This window comes from Poecilia formosa, unplaced genomic scaffold (genome assembly GCF_000485575.1).
Source record: "Poecilia formosa unplaced genomic scaffold, Poecilia_formosa-5.1.2 Scaffold477, whole genome shotgun sequence".
Lineage (NCBI taxonomy): Eukaryota > Metazoa > Chordata > Actinopteri > Cyprinodontiformes > Poeciliidae > Poecilia > Poecilia formosa.
This window is the reverse complement of record NW_006800416.1, coordinates 223,644-249,145: the sequence shown is the minus strand read 5'-3', so window position 1 is coordinate 249,145 and position 25,502 is coordinate 223,644. Positions and strand designations below refer to the sequence as shown.

The 25,502-nt window shown below is 41.0% G+C and overlaps 3 protein-coding genes across 7 annotated transcripts in view; 2 read left to right on the top strand and 1 right to left on the bottom strand.

Moving 5' to 3' along the window:
• rnf17 (ring finger protein 17) overlaps positions 1–993 on the top strand; it is a 110,661-nt gene extending 109,668 nt beyond the window's left edge. The window contains 3 exon segments of the mRNA XM_016664319.1: positions 307–493; positions 572–679; positions 772–993. Of these exon segments, the coding sequence (XP_016519805.1) occupies positions 307–493; positions 572–667 (283 nt within the window). The 3' untranslated portion in view covers positions 668–679; positions 772–993.
• Positions 994–1,232: 239 nt separating this feature from the next.
• Positions 1,233–14,605, bottom strand: cpap (centrosome assembly and centriole elongation protein). Of its 3 annotated transcripts, none has more exons than XM_016664299.1 (19): positions 14,595–14,605; positions 13,160–13,549; positions 10,565–10,691; positions 10,343–10,465; positions 10,118–10,226; positions 9,850–9,955; positions 8,681–9,394; positions 7,714–8,479; positions 6,905–7,037; positions 6,610–6,775; positions 5,931–6,062; positions 5,702–5,830; positions 5,525–5,612; positions 4,065–4,222; positions 3,787–3,876; positions 3,195–3,335; positions 2,942–3,026; positions 1,711–1,831; positions 1,233–1,475 (listed from the first exon to the last, which is right to left on the bottom strand). In XM_016664299.1, the coding sequence occupies exons 2-19, from the start codon at positions 13,517–13,519 to the stop codon at positions 1,256–1,258; spliced, it is 3,768 nt and encodes a 1,255-aa protein (XP_016519785.1). In that variant the 5' UTR covers positions 13,520–13,549; positions 14,595–14,605; the 3' UTR covers positions 1,233–1,255. The 3 variants fall into 3 exon arrangements, with proteins under 3 accessions (XP_016519785.1, XP_007578470.1, XP_016519786.1); XM_007578408.2 differs by lacking the exon at positions 14,595–14,605 and adding an exon at positions 13,928–14,049; XM_016664300.1 differs by lacking the exon at positions 14,595–14,605 and adding an exon at positions 13,928–14,049 and having other exon boundaries at positions 4,065–4,219.
• ttf2 (transcription termination factor, RNA polymerase II) lies at positions 14,463–25,374 on the top strand. Of its 3 annotated transcripts, none has more exons than XM_007578403.2 (23): positions 14,463–14,571; positions 14,769–14,874; positions 15,405–15,491; positions 15,582–15,651; positions 15,762–16,592; positions 17,042–17,162; positions 17,416–17,604; positions 17,708–17,862; positions 18,039–18,120; positions 18,400–18,525; positions 18,662–18,812; positions 19,643–19,748; positions 20,005–20,189; positions 20,871–21,024; positions 21,148–21,239; positions 21,874–21,959; positions 22,051–22,184; positions 22,304–22,483; positions 22,676–22,734; positions 23,792–23,945; positions 24,068–24,150; positions 24,442–24,516; positions 24,720–25,374. In XM_007578403.2, the coding sequence occupies exons 1-23, from the start codon at positions 14,544–14,546 to the stop codon at positions 24,862–24,864; spliced, it is 3,399 nt and encodes a 1,132-aa protein (XP_007578465.1). In that variant the 5' UTR covers positions 14,463–14,543; the 3' UTR covers positions 24,865–25,374. The 3 variants fall into 3 exon arrangements, with proteins under 3 accessions (XP_007578465.1, XP_016519787.1, XP_016519788.1); XM_016664301.1 differs by having other exon boundaries at positions 17,705–17,862; XM_016664302.1 differs by lacking the exon at positions 14,463–14,571 and adding an exon at positions 14,606–14,696 and having other exon boundaries at positions 17,705–17,862.
• The last annotated feature ends 128 nt before the right edge of the window (positions 25,375–25,502 follow it).

Sequence of the window (25,502 nt, the reverse complement as noted above, 5' to 3'; positions counted from 1 at the left end):
TGTAACACTGGATGCAAATGAATCTGGTGACACTGCAGCACCTTGTCGAAACAATACCTCAGCAACTTTGTGCTGTAATTAAAGTTAAAATCGACCTCTTCTTTGGCCTGGCAGAATATATTCTCCACATAGGACTAAGTGACTATTTTGAGTGGTGTGCCGATTTTTGAGGGAAAGTGGAACAAATTATTTGCACCGAGGGAAACTCATTTCTAAATTCAAATTATCCAGATTCGCCCTGGTAGCTCTGATGTACTGTAGACACAGATGGTTTTTATTTCCTTCAAACTCCTGTCTTCCTGCCAGGCTGCGACAGATGCCACGTGAGCTGCTGCTGTTTCCGACACGCGCGATAAAAGTCAAAGTCGCCGGCTTCAAGGCTCCGAGCGTGGAGTGGCACGGAGACGTCCTGCCGTACTGCCCGGTGTGGAGCGTGAAGGCTGTGATGGAAATGACCGATCTGTTGCACAACAACATCACAGCAACTGTTATTGTAAGTAACGTGATTGTCTCCAACGAAGAAGAAGCAGAAATGCGTTAATTTTAATACACTTTTCTTCGTTCTCTGCAGTCACGAGAGCCAGAGCTCAAAGTTCAGCTTTTCAACGAGGACAGAGAGCTGGTCCATCTGCCTCTGGTGAACAGCGGATTGGCTGAGCTCGACTAAAACGTACAGGTGAGCTTCCAGTTCTCAGAAATTAAAATCAACTCTAACTGGGGTCTTTAAACTTGGCGTGTTTTCATGAACAATACATCTCTGTTTTCCAGGTGTTCTTGTTCCCATCGGTTTGGGCTTCAGATATTGTTTTATTAACGCTACTCTTAGTTTTGACTTGTTGGGGAAAAAAATAAGTTGCATAAATCTGTTGGCTGTTAAACTGTGATTTAATTCATGTTTGGCTGTTGAGTATAAGTGACCAATGTTTTCATGACCAGTTGGGTTTTTTGGTCATTTTTGTGTGAAGCTACTCATTAAAAGTCCCCAAGTGCCAACATGATGTCTGCTGAGAGTTTTCTTTTAACACACATAAATGTTTTCATACCTCAGAAACATGAAAGTTCAATAAAAAATAAAATTTATTTTAAAAAAATGTACATCCATCTACAAAAATAAATATTTAATATTTTACACAATAAAAAAAACAATATATTAAAAAAAAATCCATGCAAGTGTTAAACGTTTACCTAGTATTTGTTGTAATGCTCTAAAGAAGTGGAGGCACTCGATGAAATTAAGCAGAACTCAGTTCCATCTTTAAAAATGCTGGTTCGGTGCAGCAGGTTGCAGCCGGTTGTCCAGGACGACGTTTCCATCTTTGTCCTTGACCCTAAGCCGCCCTGTGGGGTAGCGAGTTTCTTGCCTGCCGTCAGTGTAAACGGTCTTCACTGTGCCGTCTGGATACTCCCGCCTCTTGTATTCAGCGGTGTGTATTTCCTTCTGGCCCGTGTTGAAGTGGATCTCTTTGGTGCCGTCCCTAATGCAAATAGAACCGGCAGCTTAATGGAAATCTCCATCGGTGGAAGAAGATCACAACAAACTGAATGGTTTCAGCTTGTACCTCTTTAAGGATGGAGACCCAGAAGGTTTTTTGGTTTTTTTTTTTTTTAGTACTGAATTGAATGCTGAAAAAACATCAAAGTCTAAAAATGTCAGACTAACTTTTACGGCAGTTTTTACCACGATGTCTGAAGTGTTGTCAGTGAACTTACGGGTTGACCTGGATGATGGTCCCGTCGGTCAGCACGCTTTCCTCTCTGCCGTCAGGAAACAGGTTCTTCACCGTCTGATCTGGGAAGGTGATTTCTTTGCGGCCGTCTGGAAAATGTTTTTCTGGAACAAAAATAAATTATATCTGAAGAGTCTGCATAAAGAAAAGTCATTGTTTTTTTTTTGTTTTTTTAATGATTTTGGTGTTAATTTACTGCTTATTTAAACAAAAATGTTCTTATCTTCTAAATGTGAAAATCTGATTAACTTCCATGAGGCACTTTGAGTTGCAATGACGTAAGATTACACAGGGTCTCCACGCATCCTTAGAAAGTCTCAACTCATTTTGGTTTTGGGCCAAATCAAAGTCATGAATGATCTTGAAGGGCCGGTTGTGCCAGAATGTATTGATAAAACCTGATCACAAACTGTTAAAATATCAATGAATTCTTAAAATTAAACATTGAACATCTTTTCAGTCCCTCCAGGATTTCACGATTGTTTTGTGATTTTTTGCAATAAAAATAAGTGTTTGTGGTACTAATTTGGAAATATCTGCACTTATTTATGACAGTAAATGCAAATTTTTATTACTCGCGGTATAGATTAAGGGCTATAATCCGACATCAATTAGGGCTGAGGCAGCTGTTTAGTACAAGTAAAGTTTTGACAATTTGAGGAAAATCAGCAATAAACTCCTAATTATGTATTAGTGCAAAAAAAGTGAAGGGATTTATTGATTTTTGCCTGAATTTCCATGATAATTCTCAAAAAACTGGAGGGACTGATAGATGTAATATGCAGTAAATTGATAACTGCATTGATTTGAATGATAAGCACACTTGGTGATTAGTCTAGAACTTAGAGGTAGGGCAACACTGATTGCAGTTTTCTGGCCGATCGCCCATTACCGATCTTTTAAGAAGCTTAACCTGCCGATTCCGATTTTTTTGTTTGAAATGTTGCTCAATATAGCAAGAAAGCTGTTGAGTTGGCAACAGTGGGGTCACTACTGTAAATTATAAACGTGCAGACATGACTTGGTGGGCCGGTCTGTCAGTAAAACCTTTCTTACCGGAGAGCAAAAGAGGACAGTGGCCGACTCTTAGACCTTTGTGAAACTAGATAAAATCGGTGGATGAGATCAGCTTCATAATATGTCACAAATCGGTTGGTCGATAAATCGGTGCACCCCTACTTAGAGGGCTACATAAAAACCACGTCTGCTCTCACCTGTCTGGTTGTTGGGAAAGTGCAGGACTTCCATACCGTCGGGGTATGTGATGTGTGTGGTCTGAGCCTCAGCGTAGTAGTAGATCTGGTTGCAGGAAGCACATAGGAGGCAATTAACTCATCTATTCACCCTGTAGCAAACTTTACATTCATTAACCTCTAAATATTTAAAATGGATCGGATTTGGACTTTCCTCACTCAGTCATGTTTAATCAATATATCCAGAAGCTTATTGGAGGACAGAAAGGCTCACCACTCTCTGATCGGCTGTGATTTGTTTCGTGTCTCCATTGAAGAAGGTGACCTTGGCCGAAAGCCCGTCTGCTGAAACTTCTTTTCTGGTACCGTTGGGAAAGACGATGACGCGATCGCCACCAGCCAGAACCTTCTCCACCTGAAAGCAGCACAGAGAGCTTTCAGCAAAACTCACAGGACAAAGATGCACACATCAATCAACTGACTGTAATGGCTTACGTATTTTTAAACTGTCCAACAATTTCATAATCTGTCATTACATCTCTAAGCAACTAGATCTGGAGTTAAGCAAGTTATAGCTTTATTGATTAAAAGTTAATTTCAGCATTTTGGCTTAAAAAGTGATTCATAAAACAGGAAGTTTTCAGCATGTTTGTTTTTATTCATGACTCATAACTAATGAAAACCTAATTAAGAAGCATCTGGATACCTTTACCTCCTGTAATATGTTTGAGAAGCCCTTCATCACCACATAAAGTTCCTCTAAGCTTTTAAAGGGAATGCATTTGTTTTTCTAACTTTCTCCATTTAAATCATGTTTTGCTTGGCAGGTTTTCTCCAAACATTTTCTCCGGTTTTAAATGCCTCACCTTGCCGTCGGGGTGTGTGATGACCTCCTGAGGTAGTTCTGGATCACGGGTCTCGCAGCTTTCTAGTTGTTCTGGCTCTAGATCTATTCTCTAAACACACCAGAGGTTCAGGTAAAAAAATAATAAAGGTATTGCTATTTGTAACTTGGAGTGTTCAGTAAACTTAAAACTACAAAACGGTTTTTCATATCAGAAGTAAAGTTTTATCTGTAAACTTGTTTTACTCAACAGATTAATACAACATTAGAGTGAACAGCTCTAATGGCGGCGGCTCTTACTGGAGAGCAGTCGTGCTCCTGCTCTGGTTTCTGGTTGGATGGTTTTTCCTGGCTCCTGCTCGTAGGTCTTGGCTTTTCCTCCGTCCTTCTTCCAGAAAACGTTGAAGAGGACGACAGAGAAGATCCGACTGACCTCCTCAGGCTGCTTTTCATCCCTGCTGACGACCGCAGAGCAGGAAGACCAACAATCATCATTCCGGCTGCCGCCGTAAACAGCTTGAGGTTGTATACTTTAAACATCAACGAGAGACAAATCTGTTTACTCTGAGGACATGTTTGTGTCTGAATAGTCCTGTTGGTGTAATTTCTAAATTACCCTGAAGAAGGTTTTTCTTCCTATTTTTTCATATTCAAGGATTTAAAAATACTTTAATATGTCTAAACCTCAGAAAAAGAACAAAACTGTCACTTCACACTTTTAAATTGAGCATATTAACAGCTTTTTCAAATGTCCTAGGGTTTTACTCAAATGAAATTACTCCACCGTCCACATTAAGAACCGTTACGCAACGACGGGCTTTAACTTTGTAACGCCCAAAGCTCGTAGAATCCAATTAAAACTCTCATACTGCAGAACGCACACCTTCAAGTCAAGCTGAGTCAAGCTAAGAACAGCCTGGGCAGCGTTTATGCAAACTGAAGGCATCCCTTTATCCAGCAGACATGACACACACTCGACTAATAGAACCAGGGGGAGACGATTTCATCTCTAAAATATTGTAAGCCTCTAAAACACATGTCCAACTCGAGGGTCGCCGGCCAAATGCGGCCTGTCGTAGCTTCCTCTCTGGCCCTCCAGACTCCTAGATACAAGTTCAGCGGTTAAAGCAGTTTCTACTCTTTTTCACAGAAACTCACCCAAACTCAACAGACCGCCACCGTTTTTCTTGCTATTGTATAATTGTGAGCTTATTTCAAATTTTCCACAAAAATGGTAGTTCATTTTTTTTTTTTTTAGTTTAGTTGATTGGTAACTCCCACCTGCAGGTGGCAGCATTTCTTTCTTCCACACTGCTGCCCCAGCCTTTTTTGAAGTCAAGTCAGCGTTGACATGGCGACGAGTAACAAAAGTCACATTTGCCGTCATATACAAGTGCAAATATTGCTAAATTTTTGCTAATATTTATACATTAGCACCACAAAGTCAGTCTTTTTTTTTTAACGGGATTTAAAAAAATCTTGGAAAAACAATCGTAAAATCCAAGATGAACTGCTCAACGTGAAAAGATCCTTATGATTTAACTTTAAACAGTATTCATCAAATCAGAGTGCTACTTGTTAATATTTTAACAGTCTTGGAAAAGGTTTCATCAATACATTCTGGCACTGTGAGAACATTCATCATCTCGATGTGGCCCAAAATAAAAATGAGTCTGACAGTCCTGATCTACAGTAAACCAAGGACTGTAGAGTATAAATATTCTTCCAGACTATAAATCCTACGAAGCTCTGGTTTCTACCTGCGGCTGCTTGGCCGTTATCCTTCGAGTTCCTTCTTGCTGAGCTGAGCGGAGGGCTGGAGCTGCTTCCTCTGGAGTCCAGGGGAGTCTGAACAGGACGTGTCCACGTCAGTGAAGTATTTTATCTAGCTTTTTGCAAAGATTAACAAGATAAAATTAATAAACAGTCAAGCTTACCGCAAACGTCACTCCCTTAGCCAAGCTGCTTTCTGAAACTCTGGGCCCGTCCTTCGTTTGGACGCCTTTCTCTGCGGAGGCGGAGCTTTTCTTCCAGGCACTGAGGCGCAGCTTCTCCAGCGTTCGAATCTTGAGATCAGAGTTCAAAAAGCGCGTTGAGTGAACTGATCTACCTGGAGGCAAACTGGATGTCGGGTTCAAGCGTAAGCGTTGAGTCGAGTGGTTGCACCTCGTCCCGCAGAGCGTCGTTCTCCTGGTGGAGGGAGTCGATCTGCTGCCGCAGGCGGCCGTGTGTGGAGGCCCAGCGGCTCTCCCTCCTCTTCAGCTCCTCCTGCTGGGAGCTCAGCTGCTGCTTCAACAACTGTTGGAAAAGCAGAAAACATTGCAGGAGGCGCAGTGGCGGGCACTGATCGAGACAAAGTCATCACTGTCATTATAAATGTCACTTAATGATCGTTAAAAAAAAAATTAAAAACTGACTGTATGATGGGAATTGGTTTTGTTATTTGAGAACATAAATAAATAGAAAATTCAACAAAATGAATTCACTATTTAATACTATTTATTTCTCAAACGGGAATGTTTGTCAAGAACAATATTTGTGGCTCTATGAATCATGTGTTATGTGTGGGTAACAAGGTCTAACAGTAAAAGGATTACAGTGACATCACAGCAGCTCTAATTATTGCATCAGCATGGCGAGCTTAAGGTCTGGCACTGCGTTTGAAGTCGACGTGTTCACCCCAATGTTGGGATTAAAGATGGTGGGGGGAGGAAGATGCTGATGGTTTGTTTCTGCTTTTTAGCAAGTGGTTTCAAACACCAGCCTGTTAGTTACAAGTTTACTCAGTGAAATATTTAGGGGTAAAGACACAGACGTATTTAAATGAGTGATGTGTGACGTGAACCTGGATTTCCTCCCGTTCCTTTTTGTCAGGGATGGCTCTGGCCGCCGACACGTGCTTCTCAAACAGTTTGCGCTCTTTCTGCAGCTTCCTGTTCTCCTCCCTCTTGTACTCTTCAAAATTGGCCAGCTCCTGGGCTTTTGCTTCCTCGAACATCAAACGCTCTTTCCTACAACATACAGAGGCAATTCTTCAAGGAAGCAGAGGATGAAACGATTCTTCTCAAAAACAAAAAAAAATCTGTCATTTTGCCTTTTTTTTATTTTAAACCCTTCAAAATTCTTCCTTCCAGCCTCACCTCAGGTCTTCCTGTCTTCTCTCGTTCTCCTGCCTGAGCTTGGTCAGTGCAGCGTTCTCTTTCTTGAACCTCTCTATCTCCATCTCCAGCTCAGCCAGCCTCTCTCTGAGCTGTCTGGATTGGACCTGCTGGGCTGCAGATGAAAACAAGCACACAGAAAAATAAATCAGAAAAAACAACACAGGAATCCACGAGCTTTTACCCTAACCTAAACTATGGAAAAGTTCAGTCACAGAATCTTAAAGGGGCAGTGTTATGTGTTTTCCAGCTGCTTAGTATCACTTTATAGCACAATCAAGTCATTGTTACCTTGAGTCGTTGTATATATCAAATTTGACTTGGAAGAAATTTTACTTTGTAATTTAATGCCTTGAAATGGGGTCTTTAAGAAACTCCTGCTCTTTCTTAAACTCCGCCTTCAGGAAGTCATCACATCTCTGCTCTATTAACCCTTTAGCAACGTTTTTACACTGAGGAGCAGCTCTGTGTTGAGCTCAGCAGATGCTCAGTTCCACCAGCTGTTTGCTACTTGCTGTCTGAAGGATCTGAATGGGAGAGGGCTGCTTTGTAATTTGGAAACTGCAGCTCCGTGGAGGAACTGCGTATTGAAGGTGGGACTAGGTCCACCCAGGTGTTTTGCACAGCTGAGTGGTTGCCATGGAGACTAAAAGATTTTTTAAACATGCGTTAAAGAATCAAAGCAAAACACTCCAGGTATGTTTTGATGAGGGAATAACATTACAACATGCTGTAAAGCTCAAAACAGTTGATTTCACATAATACTGCCCCGAGTAGAAGTGTCGTCTGACCTGTGTTGTCCTGTTTCCTGTTCTCAGAAGCAGCAGGTGCAGCAGGTGCAGCAGGTGGAGGTGCGCTCTGAGCTTTGGGCTTTAACGAGGGGAACAGTCTGGTCATGAGTTGAGAAGCTGGTGCGAGTTCGGACTCTGGGCCTTCATCCGGCTCCACAGCTCTGCTCACCGCTACTTTCCTCAGCACGGCCTTCTCCAGTGGGGAAACTCTGCCGGCTGTCAGCTTGGGAACCGGACTGACCCCCCGACTGTCGCTGTCCTCCGTGACGGCCGTGTCGTCCAGGTCGTTCCAAGTGTCGTCGTCGTCAAATATGACCTTCCTCTGCCGGTCGCGTCCATCCTCGATCAGAGTGGAACCATCGGCGTTGCTGGCAAAGCTGTTGCTCTCCTCATCGTCATCTTCTTCCACTTCTTCCCCGAGACTCTCCTCATCCTGGTAAGACCTCTTGTCGTAAGTGGGATTAGAAGGAGCTGAAAAACAAACGGTGACTTCTTTGCCTCCAAACTCAGAGATCTCGTCGTCTTGTGGCGCCTCAGACTCCCGTCCTCCCTCGGTTACTTCGCTCTGGAGCGCATTGCCCCTCATGCTGCCCTCAGACGCTACTGACTCCAGAGAAATCCCTTCACGCTCCAACCCGTCGGTGAGCTGGACTCCGCCGCCCTTCTGAGGTTTGCTTTCTGATGCCGACTTGATAGGGGTGGAGGAGAGTCGCCTCTGGTGGAGCCCAATGGCAGAGTGCCTCTTCTGCTGGTCCAAACAAAGAACCTGCAGAGCAAATGGAGAAAAAAATAAATAAATCTAGTTGAGTAATTAAGAATAGAGTCACTTCAATTCACTTTGGATGGTTTTTATCACAGTGGAACTGAAGTTTACTCCTCAAGTTAGAGCTCAGTTAAGGTTTTCAGACAGAAACCACTGAATTTGACTGTCAGATTTTGGTACTGGACATGAATCTGTATTCCTCACCTTCATGACGAAGGAGGAGTTGGATGAGAAGGACAGCTCCTCGGCCGCTTGCTCCAGCAGCTCAAACTCTCCCAGCTCCATGTTCTCCAGCTGCCGGTTGCACTCCCACCGCTGCAGCTTCTCCTGGAACGACAGCTCGAAGGAATCCCGAGGAAGTCCGCCTCCACCTCCCGCTCCAGCCGACTGCGCTTTAGAAACACAACTCTTCTCTTTCCCGGCATCGCCTGACAACCCCACCCGTTTGATCACAGGGTTCGGCTGCAGACTGGGACCGGTGTTCCTCACCACCTGGACTGGGACACCCGTATTATATTCCTTCTCCGGCTCCAGCAGATGCTTTACCGGTCTGGGTTCTGGTGCAGTAGCAGGTCCGGTGTTCTGTCTCTGATGACTCCCCAGGACCCTGGTGGTCCGCGCAGCCCTGCTCTCAGCCCTGACGTACTGCGGCGGCGAACGCAGCCCCCTCCCTCGGTTCTCCTTGTTGAGTACGGCGGTTTTGCGTTGGACGGGAAGCGGCGGGCCGGCGCTGCAGCTGGCCTTCAGGATGGAACTGGGTGCAGAGTTGCTGCGGGTGATCGCCTGTGGTTTCTGCTCCTTCTTGTCCTTCGCTTTCTGCGCTGATGCCTTGGAGCTGCTGGTAAATCTGGAGAGGCCCTGGCCTCGTTTCAGAAAGGGCCGCTTGGGAGGGAACGCGGCTTCAGGGCTGGCTGGCTTCTGATCAGATCGGAATACAAAAGGTTGAACAAACTTAAAAAAACATCTGAAACAACTCTAAAGCCTAAAATATCAGCACTTGAATAAAATGAAAAAACAACCAAGGTTCCAGGTCAAACTTTCAGATTTTACTAGATTCAAATAAATGATTTTTTAATTGTTCAGATGTAAATACAAAAATTATATTTTTAATTTTTATCTTATATGTAGGCTATTTATTAATGTATATTTTGTACATGTATTTATTTTAATTATTTATTATATTAAGATATAATTTTAAAAATATGTCAATTTTAAATTATTTTTGTTCTTTTTAATAAATGGATGGGTTTTTAGTCCTGCATTAAAAACATCCTATTTCTGAAAAGTCAAACACATCATATTGACAACTGAAAAATGGAATAAACTAAGACCTGGAAACTTGCAGAGTAATCTTCAGGTATTTATTCTCTTACAGGCTGTTGCTGGGCAGACTTCAGCCTCTGCTCCTCCAGCCTCAGTTGCTCCTCCAGAAGCTCCTCAAAGGTTTTCTTCTGCCCCCCAATGCCTGGTTTTATGGGTCTGGAGAAAAGCCACAAAGGGCAAATGGTTGCATAATTATTAGAAATTCCACTCATTTAAAAGGACATATATAAGAGAGACATGTTGAAGTGTGTTTGCTGCTTGTTTAATTGAGGAGATATTGACATTTTTAATATTAATTCAAATAAAAGATGTCTTTACCTGTCATGTAAGTCGTCTTCCTGCTGCCTGCTGTTGGCCTCCGGCTGCATGAACGCATCATCCGACTCTAAACTCTGCTTCGGATTCTCTTCGCCGGAGTCCCACATGCCTGCAGGAATTACAAAGTGTAAAAATGGGTTAACATAAACAATTTACAAAAATTCATCTCAAAGTGACACCAAGCAGATTTTTTTTATTTTCTACCTAAAACCAAATATGTTTTACCCTCATCATCTTCATGTTCCTGCTGGTCAGAGAGCTGCAGCTCCTGCCGCAGGCCGCAGTTCCTATCAGGGCTGCATTGGACCGTGTCTTTTCGCCATTGTGCTCCTGGCAGCCCTGGATTTTCTGTGGATCATAAAATAGAGAAGGTATGCATATTTTCTATTTCCAGTTAAAAAAAAAAAAAGATTAATCAAAGCAATTTAAGAAGCTTCTTTTTCTAACCTTCAGTGCAGATCTGAGGTTCGTCCCCAAGCCCCAGCAGTCTGTGCTGCTGCTCCTGCAAACACAGCAGCTCCTCCAGCTGGTGGGCTTTCAGCTGCTCATGCATGTGGTGCTGCCATTTCTTCAGCTGCAGGAATGTACGCATAGTTACACAGACAGCACAACACATAAATGAGACCAGGCTGGTTAACAGTACCATGGGAAAAATATGATTTAAAAAATGTTCTCCACCATATAATTTTTACAGTTTAAAATCCCTTTCATGAGATGCTACAGAAAATATCAGTTACTCAAATATTCTTGTTCCTTCCGGTGCACAGGAAGTGTAGCGCTGCCCCTCCCCACCTATTGCTGGCTAAAAAAGAAAGAAAAAAAGCTTACTATACTTTCCTGATACTGAAAAGAAAGACAAAACTGGCTGTTTGGAGCAGAGTAAACTAAAGGAGTGCTACTTTTATTAAAATAATACCGCTTTAGTTTAGTTTATTTCAGACAAACCTTTCACTGACAGTATAAACAACACAAAGTACATAATATATTTCTTAAAAACACATCACATCGGTGATTATGAGTCTGAAAAGGAGTATGATGAAGTATAACTTATGTAATCATACCCCTTTTCCAGCTGTAATTTATCACAGTATTTTCAATGTCCAATATCCTTTCTGACAAAGGAAATAATAAGTGTAATAAAATTTCCTCAGCTAGATGAAAATAGTGCATACACACACATACACATATACATATTTACATATACAAACATATATACGTACATACACCCATATACACACCCATCTGCTTATATGCAGAATACACAGCTATTTACATACCTTTATATATTTACCCACACCTGCACCGACATGCCACCTACTTGATGACATCATACCTAAAGTTTTAATTCCCAGCCAGGATTATCCCCCTTGTTCTTCCTTATACCTTTGAATAATAGCTGTTTTGAGACCTTTGTTAAAATGTCTCATACTTGGACTTTGCTTCAGCTCTTTAGAGAGTTTATTCCAGATCCTCACACCAACACCAGAAATGCACAATGTTTTCATTGTTGTACGAGCCTTCAAAGTTCTGAAGTTAAGGTTTTCTCTACAGTCATATCCCCCCACTCTATCGGAAAATAATTGTTGAATCTTTTCTGGCAATATTTTGTTTCTGACTTTAAATATGATCTGTGCAGTTTGAAACTCTACTAAATCAGTGAATTTCAATAAATAAGAATCTATAAATAGATTGTGGGTATGACAGTAAAAATCAACCTTATGAACTAAACGAATGGCTCTTTTTTGTAATGTGCATAATGATTGTAGTAACGTTCTGTAAGTGTTGCCCCAAATTTCCACACAACAATACAACAATAAGTAACTTTTATAAATAATAATACAGTTGTTATAAAGAAGGGTGAACCAATATGAAAATTTGGGCCGATATCAATATCGCTGTGATCGATATTATGATAATCGATATTATTTATATTTCCATACACTTCCAACATCGTATAAATGTGACCACAACTTATTACTTCACCCGTATGAGCCCCGGTTTCATTTATTGGGCCGATGCCGATACGTTTAAAAAAATGAAATAAAATAGGACTAAACTCAATACCGATGTTGCTGCCGATGTATCGTGCATCCCTAGTTACAATCCATCATTTTAGCAAAAGTAGAAATGGTTGCTTTCCTGTTTGAAACACAAGCAAAAAGATCATGACGCAGTCTCTTGTCTCCTCCCAAGAGGTTTTGTCCAGTTGCTTTCGAGGGAACTCAACAAGACATGTTTGATCACAGACTGTTTACTAACCACTAAGTCCAGTGCATGTTAAGAGCATTTACTTCAACACCTCCTTTGCAGATAAGCCCTGGTCAGCATGAATAGCTTTTTAAGGGAGAGACGGCCAATATATCAGGGATGAGATATTAATAACCCTTTGGTTCTCTGGCTATTCTTATCACTTCACCATTCTTATCTACCTGGAAGCACAGATGCTCCCACATGCAGATCTCCTTGAAGACTTTACTTATTTTATCCAGTTAACTTGAATAAGTAAAATCACTACATCAGCTACTGTGAAGACAATTGAGGAAAAACACTGCATAATGACACACAGCAGGTAAATGCTGCACAAAGTAGTAACTCATCAAAAATGTTATGCCTTTTATTTTTGAGATTGCCTTTAGAAACAAAAAGAGTTGCATTTTAAATACGCTTTCATTTCCATAAACCTCCAGTTTTGCGCTCTCTTCAAAGCTCTGCATCTGTGCATCAAACGCCCATGTGTGCACACAATGGTAATCCCAGATTGGTTGATTAGATTTTCCTAATCCTACTCTCTTTTTTTGAAAGCATAATTAATGGCTATAGCTATTTAAGTGAGATTAAATCCACACTGAATTTGTGTAGAATGTGCTAGTAATTGAGACAGAGCTGTCAGTTTAAGATGACAAATTCTGGCATTTCTAATGTTCTCTATATTCAAAGATGAATCTTCATGTTTAATCTTAATCTCATACTGGATTCTAGGGGTCCACACTACTACATAAGCAACATAGCTAATAATCTGCTGTATCAGATTTACGGCCTTACCTCTTCCAGCTTCATCATCAGGGGTAGATCTTGGGTTCTGCTTGTCATTTTCCCCAAATTCTCGAAGTGTCCATCTGAAATCCCCTGTGGTGCAGGCCGGAGGTAGCTCACCGGCCTGGCTCCCTCTCCACGTCCATCCACACCAAAGCAGCTGCTGTCCGTGGAGGCAGGCAGCGGAGCGAAATCGGAGACGAAAGAATCGTCCGGATGCAGGGGAGCGGGTACCGCGGCGGCAGTATGCCGCAAGGACGCTGCTAGTTCCGGGGGTGGGCTGAGGATCACCCCGGCTCTGGTGCTGCTCGGCATCCACTTGGTCAAGAAGTCCGCCGAGGAGTACTGCAGCTCGGACGGTGATGACATGCCGACCCAGGGTGCTTCAATAAGCGTTTGCTAATCCGGGATTTGACAAACAGATTACGGTGACAGTTTAAGGGTTAATTTAATAATGAATGTACGACGTTTAACACACTGACTGCGAATCCAAGTTCCAGATCAAATGAGACAACGAATTCATTTCTGTATGAACACCGTCGAACCCAAGGTATAAATAAAAGTTAGTCTAACTCATATCGCATTGACAGGAACAATTAATTTCGGTCCTGGAAGCGAATGGTATTTTAGTGAAATGACGTAGCAGTTAAAAGGCCTGTTTACACCTGCTGGTATAATGTTTAACTAAACACGCAACGTTTTTAACGGTTATTACATTAATATCCAAACATGTACATTTACGGCATCTTCAGCCAGGCCAAGAATAGTTGAATTTACCTTTTGTAAGCAAGACGAACGTCTGGCATGTGAAAAACAAAAATGTAACACATATGAACCAAACAAAAATTTCGAACCCTGCCGCCATTATAAAAACAAAGCCCGCGAGAGCGGACAATTGTTGGTGCATTGTGGGTTATGTAGTTCAAGGGTCTTTTTTAAAAATGCGGTTGGGCGGGTTTTAATACCTTTTAAAAAATAATAAAAATACACAAAATATTTTCCAGTATATTTTGTGCTATTTTTGCAACATTTTTACAACAAAAAATTATGAAATATATGTTCCTGGAAGTTTAGTAAGGTTTATGTATCCGGTTTAATCAACGGTCCACATTTACACATTTCAAAATAATGGCTTTATACAGATATTATTCAATCCACGGTTACACTTGCACACGTGTGTTTATTTGCTTAAATTTTGATTAGTAATTAAAATATTTCAGACGTTTTAGGTGTTAATAAAACACAAAGTAAATGTCAAAGTCGTATGTGAACTTTTATATCTAAATTTACAATCCGGAAGTGAACTTTGAGTGCTGTGATTGGTCAATCCAAAAAATACCGAACTACCGTGACGTTGTGATTCTAGAAAGTGAACTAAAGGATTTCAGACACAATGGAAATAGTTAAATGTGATTCACACGGTAAGCTATTATTCATAAGATACTTGTTATAAGTTGTCGTGCAACAAAAACTTATTTTATGTTTTAGTACCGGCGGACTCTGTTGTATATGTGGCTCTTCTTGCTAACTTAGAATGTATGTCAAGGTGGATTATTCTCCGTTCTTGGTAATGGTTGTAAGATTTGCTAAATAACACTTTCTCTGTGTTCTCTCGCAGGTAGTGTGTGTATGCTGAAAACCGGTGTGAAAGAGGGACCAAATAAAGGCAAGAGCTTCTATATTTGCATTGACAAGCAGGGCTGTGATTTCACCCAACAGGCCTGGTACGTCAGCAAATTCATCAGCGAGCTCTTGTAATTAAGAAAATATCCAGCAGTTTAAAGTCTTAAACGTGTTCTTACTCTGTGCTAGAAATGTTAACAATTCGTGAAATAACAGTACAGTTACTGTAAAAATAAAGTACACTCCTTTTTTTCCCCAATTACACTTGTTTTAATTACAAATAGACCTAATTTATCAAAAGCTTTTCAAGTCCCCCTTCCCCTTTGGTTTCCTCCTGTTTCTTTATGATTGTCACTCCCTGTCCAGTCTTCTGCCATAACGAGATCATTACTTTAATAGCTTAAACTGTACAAAAAAAAAACCCTCTTCATGATGTCATTCTATGTAAAACCTTAATGTTAGAAATGAGTCAGCTATCTTCATTGTATTTTTTTGTAATCTATTCTAATATTGTGCATTCAGTTTTGCAAAAACGGTTTCGACTGAGATTTAAACATTTAAATGTTGTCACGTTTAAACTAACTTGTCATATTCAGCTGTTAGTCTAAATTCTCCACATGGCCTCCTCCAGTATCTGTCCTTCCCACTGTCTGCATCATGAAGAGTCGGTGGTGGAGCTGCAGGCGCTCAGCTACAGCCAGCAGCAGCAGAGCCACCGGTGAGGATAACAATCAGTTATTGATTATTATTTTTAATAATTCTTTAAATTAACATTGTGAATGTTATACTTGTTCCTCATTTGTCCCAGACTCTACTACAGATGTGCTGTCGGGAAAAGAGAAGGTCAGAGATGGTGTGGAAACGTTCCCTGGACTGCTGTAAGGCTAACTTTGTCGACATTCACTTCCCCAAAACTCCTGGAATGCATACACATTTGATATTGTTGCAATCATATTTATTTAAGTCTATATTTTATAAATAATTGCAGCCAGAAAAAGAAAGGAGAACCCCTCTAACTGACTCCCAGCTGCAGCCCTCCTGCCTCCCACCTGTCAGAAATCCCTTTAAAGCTCCCGACAAGACGGACAAACCTTCGGAGCGGAGAAGCGTGCAGAGCGCTGGGTGTGAAGAGGAAGAAGGGGAGAAGAAAACTGGGAAAGCAAGTTATAACCCAGAAGGAAGACAACGTTCTCAGAAGGAAAATATGGAGGCTTTAGGCAGAGGAGTGGAAGCGCGAGAGGAAAGAAAGTTGAGCGCACCTGAAACACATCGAGGTAAGCTGCTCCCAGCAGGTATGAAGGTGAAGAAGAGGATTTCAAGCGAGGAGAGCAGCAAGTCCAAAGCTGACGGCGCTGATAGCACAGCAGCTAGGACGCAAAACAAGGCTGGGAAAAGTTCTGCGGAGAAGAGAGAGTCGGAAAAAAACATTTCCACACGAGACATTGAGAAAATTGGTCAAATTTGCCCCGACCTACACAAAAACATGCCACAGAAAGCAACCAGTAGTCAAACCTCTTCCTTGAGCCAAAATGAGCCCACAGCGGAGAAGAGCGTCGCTAAGTCTGTCCCCGGCAGAAGCAGCCAGTCTCCCAGAGGAGCGGATTGTGCCGTTTCTGTTAAGACAGAGACCCACAACGAAGAAGAGGAGGATGACGACGTAGTTTTGGTTTCAGTGAAACCGGCAGCTCGCCAAACTGCCTCGGCTTCTTGTGCAGTCCAAAAGACTATCACCAGCTTTCCTGGGTTTCAGTCGGCCGCCCAGGTGGGCGACCCGAAGGGGATGCACTCTCTGCTCAGTGTCCAGCTTCAACAGAAGAAGGTTGGTGGTTCCACTGAACCAGTTTGATGCAAACATTGACGTTAACAATTAATTTATTTGATATTGTAAAGGATTAGTGCAGTATCGCACTGTAAAAAATAAAAAAAAATCTTTCAAGTGTGGATAAAAACGAACGCACTCCCCCCTCAGGCGGTATGGTTTTTATATCGGCCACTTGAATTTCAGGATGATGACCATTTTTCAAGATGGCTGTCATTTTTTTAGCCTTTTAAACAAGTTAGGTTGTTGTATCTGCATGTGGAAGATTTTTCTGGAATATTCAGTTTTCTGCTGCACTATATTTTGTTTTTACTGTCATGAAGATATTTAAAATGCACAAGCTATGAAAATACAGTTTAACAGGGAAACATAGTCGTATATTAATCAGATATTTTCTGCTGTTTTAAGTTTTTGCCCATATTTGTGTGTCTATGTGTTCACCTGAGCAGGCCACTCTGTCTTCGGTGAATGTGGAGGCTCTGCCAGATAAAGGAGAGAGGCTGAGGATACAGGTTAAAGAGCTGGAGGACGCTCTGGAGTCTCTGAGCCTCGCTGCTGCTTCTCAGCCTGGTGAGTTATCACCGCCCCCCCCACTTCCAAACACAGTATTACAAATCTACGCTGAGGAGACGGTGTAGAGGAAATCATGCCGTCAGTTGCTAATCCACCTCATTAGCTTTTGGCGCTCCTTTTTTTTTTTAAACTCTCTATCCGGCCGTATGGTTACAAAACAATCATTTCAAAGAGCAAATCTAAAGTCTGTTGAATTGAAGTAGCTGTTTTCGTCTTCTCACTGCTAATGTGACGTGGAAACCTCTTCCAGAATCTGCGGAGGAGTCCAGGAGCAGCGGTTCTGCTGCCGGCTCCGCTCGGCCCGTCGTCAACCCATTCAGCAGGCCGGGCGGTACCGTCCTGCTCCCTTCCGCTCCAGCACCAGGCCCGGTGCGGCACCAAGCCTCCGGCAGCTCTCTGGGGATTCAACTGAGCCAGGGAAACGCTCAAACCTTTGGAGGTGAGCCATTACTTAGAATCGTGTGGGGGGAGGGAGGACTGTGTATGTCTTTTCATTTGATTAGTACTTTTCCTTCTTCTTCTTCTTTGTTTTTCTCCAGCAGATCTTCAAATGCACCCTTATTATGGTGGCAGGATGACGAATGAGCGCCTGCTGGCGGTGAAGAACGCCACCTGCGAGGCCATCGACCATCTTCACAAATCTCTGGAGTCGTGTCCAGATCCCGAGGACGAAGCTTCGGACCCCAGAGGCATCAAGGTTCCCCTCTCCTTCACTCTTTTCTGCCGAGTCAGCCACAAAATCTGGTGTTCTGCTTCATTTTAAACTCTTTAAAGCTGTAGTTACCAATAATAGACGGTTTGTGCTGCTCTCCTTCACTTTTAGAGTGTTCTGTGTCAGTAACGTTGAGTTTGTTTCTTTGTTTGGCCGGTCAGGTGCCGCTCCTGGCCCATCAGAGGAGAGCTTTAGCCTGGCTGCTCTGGAGGGAAGCTCAGAACCCATGCGGAGGAATTCTGGGTAACTTTTATTTATCCGTGGATCCACGACTTTTAGCAACACTTTAAGACCTTTACAGATTTTAAATTTGCTCAAATTAAAGACGAATTGGGTTTTTTTACTGGCTGATATAAAATGTTTCCCAATACTTGGTGATTCTGATTTGATTTTTAATCTTAAATGCAGGTGAAAGAGAGAAAAAGTGCATTTACAGGAGTCTTATGTTTTCCATGTTTATACAGCAAAACATTTTTCCCTAACCTCTTATCGTTGTTATTTTTGCCTTTTGCGTGGCTGCAGCGGACGACATGGGCTTGGGGAAAACTCTGACCATGATCGCTCTCATGCTGACCAAAAAGATGGAGGCCAAAAAAGAAGGAGAAAAGAAAGAAGAGAAGAAGTTGGACTCCTGGATCTCTAAAAGCGGTAATCCTTATTTGTCATCAGTCAATCCTTCGTTTTCAATGAAATCCAGCTGAGTGATTGTAGTCATTTCTAAACTGTTCATAATTAGATGACACATCATTTATCTGGTTGAGTTATTGCTTGTTTCACTGTCCAGACTCCAGCATTGTGTCCTCTAAAGGCACTCTGGTCATCTGTCCCGCCTCCCTGATTCACCACTGGAAGAAGGAGATTGAGCGGCATGTGAAGACGGGCAGGATGTCGGTGTATCTGTACCACGGTTCCAGCCGGGAGAGAAGCGCCAGAGCGTAAGAACCAACACTCCTGTTGAACACACCGATGACTCTCCTTTGCTTTATTTTTTTGATCTGCCTTTCTAAAAATAGCTGGGACCCATTAGAATCTTTTCTGCAGCCAAATATATATCAACCTTCCTGAGCCATGTTTGGTCTAAAAGTTATTCATCCCTTTAAAAGAATCATCATGTTTTTTTAATTTTTAAATTTTATTCTAATTTGTGCTTCTCCAAACTGGCATCTTGAAAACAATTGAATTTTTGCCATGAAAAATGACACAATTGTTTAAATCAAAGAAAACCAAACACTTATTTGCTCTGCTAATTCTTTGAGACACATTTGCGTTAGCAGGCGCAGTGAAGAGAGGACAGATTTTATATACGATTATTTAAAGCACAAGTGACTAATGTCGAAGACTGTTTTGTATCTGGGGCTGCAATAAACAATTATTTTAGTAATTTGTTACTCTATTATTTATTGTGACAATTAATTGATTAATACAGCACAGGACTGATCTGCTTATGTTTTGGATTAACTGATTAACAATTAGACAGCAAAAGGGGCTTAATAGGAGTTTTTTTTTTTTTAACTAGGTAAAGCTAAAACTTTACCACTTGAAGAGTTCTGGGTTCAACATATTTACAAGCATTTTTTTTATACAAGTTCAAAATGAATATATTTTTGTACAGCTTTGGACTGTGTTGTTGTTTTTTTTTGGCAAACTGCCTTTTTTGAGTCTGAATAGTTAATTATTACTATTTTGGTTGAGGATTATTTCGATAATCAATCCATCACGATTAATCGGATTAGTCGTTTCAGCCCTGATTGTGTTTCTCTTCCAGATTGGCAGATTACGACGTGGTGGTGACCACATACAGTTTGGTCTCTAAAGAGATTCCTGTAGAAAAGGAAGATGCTGATAATCCCGGCAAAGATCCCGATCATGTGGTAAATACAGCAAAACTTTAAGTTTTATGTGTAAATAATAGTAAAAACTAAAATCTGATCAATAATTAGGTGATCACGTTAAATTATGTTGAGATTATCATATTGTCACCTTCCTAAAATAATGACTTTTTTGCCAAAGGTGATTTTCCCTCCACTTTGGCTAAAAAAAATAACTTATTTTAGGAAGGTGATGATATGCAAAGGAAAGAAGAAACTAAAACAAACTCATCTCAGGTCATATGTTGTATATCTGCAGCCATCACATTCAGGCCCTCTGCTGCGAGTGACCTGGGCCCGTGTGATTCTGGACGAAGCCCACAACATTAAAAACCCCAAAGTGCAGACCTCCATGGCTGTCTGCCAGCTGAGAGCCCGCGCCCGCTGGGCCGTCACCGGGACCCCGATCCAGAACAACCTGCTGGACATGTACTCTCTGCTGAAGTAGGTCCCATCTGGTTGTCTGCTCAGCTGCTGTCCTGTCCCAAAGCTGGAGTAAACGAGTCTGACAGACTTGTGTTTACTGCTAAGCAACATAACGTATGGTTAAATTTAGGGATGCACGATTTTATCAGCATGGTATCGGTATCGGGCGATATTAGCTGTAAAATTTAATATCGAACATTGGCCTTTCCGTCAAAATAACTCACTGATGTAAAAATTGTTGTTATATGACAAACCAGTGGCAATGATGCCTGTAGCACAGCACAATGTCAAATTTGCACTGTTTGATTGTTGTCGTTGTCTTAGAGAGTAAATGTTATGAATGAATTTGACATTAAACATAATGTAAGTTGAAAGCGTTACATCATTTTCAACCTCCTTTTTAGCCTCTGCATTTGGTAGCAGACTAAGCTGAAAAAGATGATGCAGTATTTTAATTCCACAGTAGAAAAAGCCACATAGTTTCAGTAATTAGGTATAAGAATAAAATATCGGTATTGGTATTGGTTATTGGCCAAATGAGTTTGTATATCGGATATCGACTAAAACTCCAATATTGTGCATTCCTATTTAAATTCAACTAAATTGTCATTTTGAAAGTGAGGAAGGAGTCATTTCACACCCAGCAGAACCAAATCTTATTTCTGAATCGGTCCGCTAACTGACCGATTGTATTTTCAGATTCCTGCGTTGTTCTCCGTTCGACGAGTACAAGCTGTGGAAAGCTCAGGTGGACAACGGCTCCAGCAGGGGCAGGGAGAGACTCAACATCCTGACGAGAACTCTGCTGCTGCGACGCACCAAAGATCAGCTGGACTCCATGGGAAAACCCCTGGTAGAGAGACCCACACACACACACACACACACACACTCAGCATCATACTTAACCATCAAATGTAAACAAGGAGTTCATCCTCACTGCAGAAGAGTGGCTAACGAGAAGCATTGGGTGTTTCAGGTGTCTCTTCCGAAGCGGACCTGCGAAGTGCATCAGCTCAAGCTCTCTGAGGACGAGCAGGCCGTGTACGATGTGGTGTTCGCTCAGTCCAGGTGAGACGCCGACGAATGATGAAATTATGTTTCCGTTCATGAGGACACTTAAGGGTGGAGATTTTAACAAAATATAGTGAAGTTTTGCTTTTTTATGCTATCAAAACAGATGGAACAGTGGCGCCCCAGAAAAATAAAAAAGAATGGGGTGGCCACACAACGCAGCCAAAAAAAATATATAATTTTATGTATTGTGTATTTATTTATTGGGTTTTACTTTGAAGAAGATGACTCTATATGACATGAACATGATTCTGTGGGGTAGCCAGCCTTTTTCTAGAGGGAGCCATGGTCCCCATAAGCCCCCCTTTTGGCTGACGGAGATTTTGTAAAATTCTTATCCATTTTTACTTTTCATGCTTTTGTCCTTCTTTGTTTTGTTTTATTTTTTTCAGTTTGAAAGAAATTACGCAAGACAACATCTATTGATCCATAGCTTCAATGACTGAAGTTTAGTTATCTGATTGCAAAATTGTAGAGATGATTTTTGGATTCGAGTCGACTTCCTTCAAGCAGGAAAACAATGTTTTCAATTAAAATAAATGATCACACAGTATTGGGGAGTATTAATGCCTTCCTTATGAGTAGGAAAAGGTTGAAATATATATATATATATATATATTTTTCCCCTTAGGTCTACTCTGCAGAACTATCTGAAGAGACATGAAGGGAAGGATTTGGACAAGGGAAACACGTCCAGTGTCAATCCGTTTGATAAAGGTTAGATAGATGGTAAAAGCATATTAAAAAAATAGTTCTGTAAATGTAGAACTAGGAACTAAAAACTGCTTGTGGCGTTTTCTCTCTCCAGTGGCCCAAGAGTTCGGCGTGTCCCAGGCTGACCCTGCCGGGTCGAGCTCTCGCCAGGCATCCAGCACTGTTCACATCCTCTCTCTGCTGCTGCGCCTCAGACAGTGCTGCTGCCACCTCTCACTTCTTAAAAAGGTACATGAGCTTTTTTTTTCTTTAGTTTTTAAAAACCTCATCCAACTTTGACTTGAAGAAAAACAAAGAAATCCAATCTCCATGCATGCGTGATCGTTCTTTTCCACCTGTCTGCGCAGACGTTGGACTCGTCTGAGCTGCAGGGTGACGGGATCGTCCTGTCGCTGGAGGAGCAGCTGAACGCTCTGTCGCTCTCCTCGACCCCGTCGCCATCGGGCCCCGACCCCAAAGACACCGTGGCCCTGAACGGCACCTGCTTCCCCTCACAGCTGTTTGAGGAGACCAGTGAAAGCACCAAGGTGAGTGACTGGTTTATATTTAGACTCTCGGATCAAAAACGTGGCGCACCGACTTTACAAGGTGCTTCTTAAATTTTACGATGATGAGACAAATATTTGTTTTTATTAAACCAGTGGTGATGCATGTTATGACTGGAAGAGCTTATGTTGATTTTATAAACATGTTGGTACTTTTTTCCTGTATATATTTAGATTTCTGCGATCACATCTGAGCTCATGGCGATAAAAGAGAAGAGTGACGATCAGAAAAGGTAACAACGCTATACCGATATAAAAAAAAAAGTAACTGAAGGTGTGGGTGTATGTAACGTGAATAATTAGGATTTTAGAAGAGGAAAGTGAAGAAATGTTGCTTCCAAAGTGTATCTGAAATTAAACTTTTCTGTTTATTGCCTCTGCTTCTATTAATGTGGCCAACAGGTCAAAATTACAGTTGTCCCAATACAACTTTATCAATATACCGATATTGCAGCTTTGAGCATTGGCCGATACTGATATTGACCCGATATGGTATTGGCAGAAATCGTACATACTTTTATTACTCATTTTGTAGTGTGTTAATGTTAGAAAAGGCTTGGTGAGATGATATTACTCCGAGAACAACGGTCAGTGACAAACAGGTTTGAGAGCAACTCACTCATTTATTAATAAGCAACTGGTCTGCATGCGGTATACAACCACTACTGGATAGAAATCCTGGAGCGGAATCCTGGAGCGGAGTGCCTCTGTCGTTTTAAATGCAGTCCAGTGTAATCCGATGCTTGTTTTTTGAATGATATTGGACCGAATTTTAATATCAAAAAATTGCTGGACAATAAATTCTTGCAGTAATTATCGCGATAAGTTATAATATAGTTGTCGTGAGATAATTTTCAAGTAATATGTTGATATTGGCATACTAAAGACCAACAAACTTAACATTTTTAAAGAATACTTTACACTGGAAGATATATTTTTAAATATCCAAAATAAGAGACAACAACCAAAAACAATAAACACACACTCAGCCAAAACCACCAATAAAATGGATTATTTAGTCTCTGTAAACAAAATTGCCCTTCAAAAAATATGAGCCATCAGAATAATTTTAATTTAGCCTACAATTTGGTATAGTTGGATAATTGCTCGTTGCAACTGTCTGCTTTAACTTTGTTCCATTACATTGAGGTATTTTTAATTTTTTCATCAAATGAAGAATCTGCTTATGTTATGTATTATTTTGCCTTCACTTAATGCACTTTCTTTCATGTTTTTACTTTCCAACACTAATGCAAAACGAATTAAATGACTTTATGTGCTTCTTTGCAGCGTGATCGTGTCTCAGTGGACCAGTATGCTCAAAATCATAGCAGTTCATCTGCGGCGGATGGGCTTGACTTATGGGGTCATCGACGGCACCGTGAACCCCAAACGGCGCATGGACGTGGTGGAGGAGTTCAACACAAACCCTAGAGGACCTCAGGTACACCTTAGCTAAACATTCCTAAAACTAAATGATTTTGATTTTATCTGGAGAATGTTGCAAGGAAACCTTGTTGCCTTTAAGATAAAAGTGTAAGAAGTTGTTGTTTGCTTTTCTAAAAGATTATGCTGGTTTCTCTGTGTGCTGGTGGGGTTGGACTCAACCTTATTGGAGGGAATCATCTCTTCCTCATTGACATGCACTGGTGAGGTCACAGCACTCGAACCTTGCGTCTTTGTTTTGTTTGCTTTTCATACGATCGAGCTAAGAGCTTTCACACCTGTTATTGTTTGAGTGAGTATTGATACTTTTTTTTTGTACGTTTTACAAGACAAAAGAATGAAAAAAAAAAAAAAAAAAAACTACCTTCAGAATCATTTATCCAAGTCTTGGAAAAATAATTCACTTGTTGTTCTGTTCACTCACTGCAGCACTGTTTACCCTGTTTAGTATAGAAATATTAACACAGAAATGTCATTCCTTTAAATTCTGACAGGAATCCAGCCTTGGAGGATCAGGCCTGTGACCGGATCTATAGAGTGGGACAACGTAAAGACGTCACCATTCACAGGTAGCAAAACCGTAAAATCAATTTTTTTTTTTTTTTACTTTGACAGGTTTTACTTTCTGCTTTCAGCTAATGAAAACATGACATTTCAGATTAGAATATTATATCAGACCATTAAAAAATATTGTTTCTACTCCACGTACCTGTTAGTCTTTCTTAGGTTCGTTTATATTTACAAATATACTTTTTACACTTAATGGCTGCAGGTTTGTGTGTGAAGGAACCGTAGAGGACAAGATCGCAACGCTGCAGACGAAGAAGAAAGAGCTGGCCCAGAATGTGCTTTCAGGAACAGGAAGCACAGTCTCTAAACTCTCATTGGCTGATCTCAAAATTATTTTTGGTGTTTAGAAACGATGAAAGTCTTGAGGTTGTTCTTTTTAAATGTTTACTTTTTTTTTTTTTTTTTTGCGTTTTGTTTGTGTAATGATGCAAAACTTCTGGAAAATATTGAAATAGCCACATAATAATAAGGTATTAAAACTGTTAAATGAAAGGTTGCTTCACTATCCTCCCTACTGCTAATGCTTCACATTTTGATTTAAATTTTTAATCATTACACAATGCATAGACTATTATAAAAATGTCTAAGCTTATAAGTGGAAACACTTTACAGTAATGCTGCTATACGCATCTCAGTGTGCATTCTAAATGGTAGTACTTTGTTTTTATCAATGCACTAAAGTGTAAAGTTTGTCATGTATTGTGTATACAAGTGATAATTTAATAAATTCACTTTTTTTATTTCAAACAAATTGGTAGATTTAAAACGCATCACTCTTCTTCAAGCTGAAGAACCATACATTATGTAAACTAAAAGCTTGCTGTATAAATTTAATAATTAAGTTTTCTTTCACAATACTTTGAAATACATGGCAATGTGTAATGCTGTCAACTTTGAGAAGGCCGGAACTGATGGCAAAATGATGCTTTATTAAAGCCGTCCTTGTTTGTCATCTCCCATAGCTCCAAGGTTCTGTTACTGTAGA